Source organism: Seriola lalandi, unplaced genomic scaffold, assembly GCF_002814215.2.
Source record: "Seriola lalandi dorsalis isolate HSWRI2012SDOR001 ecotype SW California unplaced genomic scaffold, Sedor1 jcf7180002053705, whole genome shotgun sequence".
Taxonomy (NCBI): domain Eukaryota; kingdom Metazoa; phylum Chordata; class Actinopteri; order Carangiformes; family Carangidae; genus Seriola; species Seriola lalandi.
In genome coordinates, this window is record NW_019524258.1 from 5,816 (window position 1) to 12,699 (window position 6,884).

The 6,884-nt window shown below is 41.6% G+C and overlaps 1 protein-coding gene across 1 annotated transcript in view; it reads left to right on the forward strand.

The window, feature by feature from the left end:
• LOC111651612 (MAM domain-containing glycosylphosphatidylinositol anchor protein 2-like) overlaps positions 1-6,875 on the forward strand; it is a 9,151-nt gene extending 2,276 nt beyond the window's left edge. The window contains exons 2-7 of the mRNA XM_023401607.2: positions 1,185-1,205; positions 1,498-1,653; positions 5,823-5,990; positions 6,074-6,204; positions 6,315-6,414; positions 6,700-6,875. Coding sequence (XP_023257375.1) covers positions 5,831-5,990; positions 6,074-6,204; positions 6,315-6,414; positions 6,700-6,788 — 480 coding nt within the window. The 5' untranslated portion in view covers positions 1,185-1,205; positions 1,498-1,653; positions 5,823-5,830 and the 3' untranslated portion in view covers positions 6,789-6,875. The remainder of the gene's footprint in view (positions 1-1,184; positions 1,206-1,497; positions 1,654-5,822; positions 5,991-6,073; positions 6,205-6,314; positions 6,415-6,699) is intronic.
• The last annotated feature ends 9 nt before the right edge of the window (positions 6,876-6,884 follow it).

Sequence of the window (6,884 nt, forward strand, 5' to 3'; positions counted from 1 at the left end):
CCTCGATGGAATAGAAGTATAATCAATTAAATTTGTTTTTAATTAACGGATTGGTTTAATTTATTGATTGACGCCCTGTTTATTGATGTATCTAAGGCTTTGACTGTCGATCATCAAATTCTTTCGAAACATCTAGAATCTATTGGATTTGATGATGAATCATGTGACTGGTTTGGAAATGGTCTCAGTGGTACAACACAAGCTGTGGTGGCTGAAGGTTTTCAGTCCGGCTTCATGAGCGTGAACAAAGGTGTGCCACAGGGTTCTATTGTAGGACCACTTCTATTCACCGTTTTATAAATTAATTAGGTGTAAAAGTCATGAACAGTACATCTGTATGCAGACGACGCTCTTTTATATACAACATATACAACCTCTGTTGTTCAGGCAGTTAAAACGTGTATGTTGATTTCTGTACTGCACAGCAAACTTTAACTAATCTTACATCGCTGTTAAACTCAGATATTAATAATATAATATATCTCACAGTATTATAATTAAATATCCATTACAGCTGCTTTAACATACTTTTATGAAATGGGCTCCAGTTTTAGTTTCTGGTCATACAAAGGCTGAGACACAAAAGATTATTGAATAAGAGAATTGGCAGGTAACCAGTAGGTAACAGCGGTCCTCAAAATGGTAGAAAGACGAGCACAGACACATTCTCAGACCCAGAGCTCATCGATTAGTGCTGGTTGATAACAAAGCCAAATGACGCAGCAGCTGTTCACACAGGCATGTTTCCAACAGCTGCCCTGTGTGTGTGTGTGTGTGTGTGTGTGTGTGTGTGTGTGTGTGAGTGAGGCATGTGGTGTAATTACCTTTCGCTCTGAAAATCTGATTAAAAAACTGTTGACTCTGTCGAACCTGCTGCTGGTTTAGAGTGTTAATGTTTCACTTTTCTGTTTCCTGTTTTATTTTGAAAGAAATCCTGCTCAGTGTCTCGTCTTAAATATATGAATTTATCCTTTGATACGCAGCAGTTTCAGTGTAAGTTCAGATGTTAGCCAGAACATATTGTACGAGTCCTCAAGACATTTTACTGACCACAGCTCTACCCAGAATGAAACAACGTTTTTTGACATTTAAATACGCGTCACTCCTTACTCTTCTTCTGGTTCTTTCCAGAGTCATGTTTTCCTGTTGTAGTTGATCTGAGCTTTTCTTTTGTCCCTTCACAGCTCCTGTCAACCCACATCTCAGTAAGTATCTGTCTACACACAAACACACAAACACTCTGACCTCAGTCGTACATTGTTCATATGTCAGATCTCGTATCCACAGTCTCTGTGTTCTGCAGTGTAGTGACACATAGTGAAATATGAAATTCAAAAAGATAATCTTCAAAAATCAATACACACAACAGATGTATCATCAAGTACAGTGATACAACAATATATTATCTGATCAGCTGTCATCTATGTATGTGTGTGTGTGTGTGTGTGTGTGTGTCTGTGTGTGTGTGTGTGTGTGTGTGTGTGTGTGTGTGTTCAGGGGAGTTCCAGTGTGGTTTCGAGGACGAGGCGTTGTGTTTGTTCTCTCAGGACAAAACCGACGAGTTTGACTGGACACGTCACAGCGCCGCCACACGAGACACCAAATACACCCCGAACACCGGGCCGAGCTCCGACCACAACGGCTCCAAGCAGGGTACACACACACACACACACACACACACACACACACACGCACACACACACACACACACACACAGAGATGGTCAAAAATCAGAGCTGGTCTCTTTGACCAGGCGTCACCCTCCGAGGCTGAAACACTAAAAGCTGCAGTTCCTCTAACGACCACTAGAGTCTGGCTCCAACAGTGAGTCAGTCCCCATAGACTCCCATGTTAAACTGTCTTTACAGCAGAAATAAACATGTTTACAGCCTGGTACAGAAACTGTTTTGGTCTCTAGAGCTAATTTCCTGTTTATATAACTCACCTGTTTACATTTTATTAAGGACTAAAGTTATGGAGGACTGAGGGCGCCTACTCCAGACAAAATAAAAACGCTGAAAATAAAAAGCGGAAGTGAAGCAGCCCGAGGAGACGAGTCTTCGCTGACTGGATGAGAGCAGAGTGACGAGGGAGCAAGGGAGTTACTTAAGGCATTTTCAGCAGTAAAAGAGGTTTTTCAGCAGTAAAAGAGGTTTTACAGCGGTAAAAGAGGTTTTACAGCGGTAAAGGTTTACTGCGTCGTTAACGAACATCGTCATCATTGTCCTGTGATGAGTTACTGGCTTCTTTTATAAACCTTGGTCGTGTTACAGAGTCAGACGGACCTTTAGTTCTTTCCTTACTTTGGTCTCTAAGGTCTTTGTGCAACGGTTGAACTGACTTTAAGTGATTCCTTAAGTTTAAGACTAAGATAAGGAGAAAACCTTAAATACTTAAGTGAACATTTTAAGGAAACTTAAGGGTGTTTTGTGCAACTGTTTTTATTTAAAGGAAAATCTCAACCTGAGGTCTTTTGAGCAACGGGCCTCAGATGGATCAGTAACTAAAATAAACTGGACGGTTTCAGCATCAGAATCAAACATGGCGTCCCGCTTCAGACAGAACAGACGACTCGAACACAGAGCTTTAATCACTTCATCACGCTCTCTGCTGAATGGCCACATTTTCCAACGAGGTTTGACATTTCTCTGTGCGGCGCCGACGGAGCGACGTTATCAGGAAAACGCAGCATGTCACAAAAACAAAGTATCAGCTGACTGTCGGACCGACTTTCACAGCCTGATTAGAAAGAGAAATGTCTGACTGAATTATCTTTGTTCTGTCAACACTCGCTGGATGTGAAAGGAGGCGTGTAGGAAGACGGCCTGTCAAACCGTCCACTGCGCCTTTAGTTAGACGCAGATAAACTTCAGCGTCCGTCCCGGAGCTCAGACTGTTGGCAGATAACCACGACAGCTCGGAGTCGTTGTTTGTTCATTTACTTCTGACTTTATTACACTCGGCACAGAACAGTTAGCCGTCACGTCACATGTTTGGAGACGCTGAATGTTAAAATGTTGTTCAAAAAAAAAAAGAGACAAAGAGTGAGACGCCATCTTGAAACAGACGCTCAACAAGGATAAAGGAAGAAATCCCTCTGGACTCTGTCTCCTTCCTGTCTCACACAGTCACTTCCTGTCTCACACAGTCACTTCCTGTCACACAGTCACTTCCTGTCTCACACAGTCACTTCCTGTCACACAGTCACTTCCTGTCTCACATTGTCTTAAGATATTTTAATTTTAAGGTTTAAAGATGTTTTTAGGGGATTTAAAATAAAAAACTTAATACATTTTATAAATAATGTGAAAATTCAGGGATCTGTAATAACATTACCTCACAAACAGAAGTCTGAAGGGCGGGAGTTGCCGTGGCGATGTGAGATATGAAACAGCCACATAGCAAAACGCAGTGTGAGTCACTACCTGTCGTCTCGGACGCCGCCTGCTGCGGCTCCCCAGGCGGGACCAGACCAAATAATGAAATGTGATTGGTTGTCAACACCTGGCCGTCAGACGCCGCCCTGAGGTGGAGAGAAATACACGCACAGGAAATCCAGACTACAACAAGTCCAAGTCCATCGGTTCCTACTGAGACGCACATCTGTAAGAAGACCTCAGAAACATCTGGTTCCATTTATAAAAAAAAAAGATTTTTATCAAACAAACGAAAGCAAATAGTCACATTAACACGTCCTGCTTCCTCCCTCAAAGTTACTGACTCCGGCTCGAACCTTTGAACGCGTCACAATCAGTTCCATTATATTATAAACTATATACACTATATACACTATATACACTATAAACACTATATACACTATATACACTATAAACACTATATACACTATATACACTATAAACACTATATACACTATAAACACTATATACACTATAAACACTATATACACTATATACACTATAAACACTATATACACTATAAACACTATATACACTATAAACACTATATACACTATATACACTATAAACACTATATACACTATAAACACTATATACACTATAAACACTATATACACTATATACACTATATACACTATATACACTATAAACACTATACATTATTTTATTTTTTCATTTGAAAAACAAAAGAAAAAGCAACTGAACATCAACATTTGGAGAAAGATCGTTTCTAATGTGTGTACACACAGTACACACACAGTACACACGCAGTACACACACAGTACACACAGTACACACAATACACACAGTACACACACAGTACACACAGTACACACAATACACACAGTACACAGTACACACAGTACACAGTACACACAGTACACAGTACACACAATACACACAGTACACAGTACACAGTACACAGTACACACAGTACACACAGTACACACAGTACACAGTACACACAGTACACACAGTACACAGTACACAGTACACAGTACACAGCTGTGTAGAACGTTGCATCGACTGACGTCAGAATAAATGAAGCTCAGTCTGGATGAACTGATCTACACAGACAAACAGGAAACAGCTGTGCGCTCAGATTTAATCCCTGAGTAAACAAAGGTTACAATAACTCTACATACATCCAGCTGATGCGTGACGGAGGCTGTTTGTTGTCGGGCTCCTCCTCCTCCTCCTCCTCCTCCTCCTCCTCCTCCTCCTCCTCCTCGTTCTTCCTCTGGGATCTCATTAAAGCGCGGCCCCGGGGTGAAACGTTTTAAACAGGAAACACGCGTGTGAGAGTTTCCACAGTCGTGTACGAGTTAATTTGTGAGGATTGTTTCTGTGCTGGAGGCGGAAGCTGCTGCCGCTACATTTACTCTGTGCGCATGCGCAGGGAGCGAGGCACGGTCAGAGGTTCGATTCCCTCTTCATCACCGAGGACGGTCCAAGGAAAAGAGATTAAGATTTTATGTCCAGTCCAGTAGTAAATATAAACATAAGACATGAAATAATCATATAAATAAACGGAGAAAACTTGATCTGAAATGATCAGTTGATTAATCAGTTCTTATCTAATCTGATCTATTCTCATAATCTTTCATTTTATTTAAGATAAAGGAGTAAAAATAAATAAAATTGCAGGTTTCAGCCTCTAAAAAGACGATCTGCTACTTTTCTTTGTCAAATCTCATCATGAACTGAAACGACATTTGAAGACGTCACATTTAAAGTTCTTTGGTCCTTCAAAGATTAAATTCATTAAAAAATAACCATCAGATGAATCAATAATTCTCCACATTCCCTCCATAAACTCTTCAGGTGACAAATACGTTAATATATAATAAATACGTAATATTTATCAGTACAATACGTGACTTTTTCTTGTATTTTATATTTAGTTTTGTTTTTCTCGGGTTAAAGATCTGAGTACTTCCTCTTTTCCTGTTGCTGCTCAGAGACACGTGTAGCTGACGAAGAAGAACTAATAAATAATTTAATAACTAATTAACATCCATTATAAAAGTTATTATTGTTATTTAAACATTTTTAATGAGCGTTTATTCAAATTCCAATATACAAGGTTTTTTTTTTTTTACAAAACAGCTTTAATCAGAAGTTTGTTTTTATTTCATGATGTCAGTTCCGCCTCAGTCCTCAGCCAATCACACGTCTCCACGGCTACCACAGTTAGCCACTTAGCTTCTATACAATATGATATAAAAGTGTCACTGGGTTTAATTATGAAACAATCACAGACTTTGAAAAGGGTTAAAATTTGAATCTATAATTCAATATAAATAAACTCCAGTAAAGACCTTGTTTATTAACCCTTGAGCCTAACTGTGACCTCTGACCTGTGACCTGTGACCTCTGACCTGTGTTGCTGTTGCGCTCTCTCAGGTTTCTACATGTACATCGAGACGTCGAGGCCGAGGCTGGAGGGAGACAAAGCTCGGCTGCTGTCTCCCACCTTCAACATGAACTCGAAGACTTCCTCCTCGTCCGCCGTCAGCAACAGCCCCACCTACTGCTTCGCCTTCTTCTACCACATGTACGGGAAACACATAGGTGAGGCTGCAGCAACATGGCGCCGTCTCAGGTACAGCACAGAATAAATCATGACAACATTAAACACCCCGTCTGTCCTGTAGGAGCTCTGAATGTGTTCCTGCGCCAGAAAGGTCAGACGGTGACGGACACTTCAGTCTGGAGTCTGACTGGTAACCAAGGAGACCGCTGGAGACAAGCCAAGGTCAACATCCACCCAACCATGGCCTTCCAGGTACAAACCACACCCACCTCCACAATGACCACAAAGAGACACAACAAGTCAAAACAACCACAAACAAAATGGCCATAAGCTCATGTCTCAGCTTCCTGTCTCTGTGGCAGATGGTGATGGAGGGAGTCCGAGGTTCTGGTATCGAGGGAGACGTCGCCATCGATGATGTAACCATCGAGGAGGGCGAGTGTAAAGACCCTCCACCCAACAGTGAGTACACCTGTACTGTGATCATTCACCTGCTGGATGAAACGCTGACCACAGGATCTCATGACCCCTTAGATTCATGCCATGACCCCTAGTGGGGTCCCAAACCTCATGTTGGGACCCTCAGGTTTAGTTTAATCCAAACTGAACAAATTTTAACCAAATTTCCATAAAACCGTCAAAAGAAAATAAACATGGATGAAAGTTCTTTTTGTTTTTACAGCAGCAGCTTTTTCTCCTGATCATTAAACTCACCTGTCTCTCTCTCTCTCCCTCTTTCCTATTCAGATCTAAGGTCTCTCGCCCCGCCCTCTTCGCCCCATATATGGCAGCTGTGCATCACTCTGAGTCTGGCTCTGATTGGCCAGCAGAGGTGACCCCCTCCCCCCTGAACACAACGTGACGCCACGACCTTTGACTCTTCTGCCCCCGCCCCGATCTCCTCTACATCAAATCTAATTATCCCCCCCCCC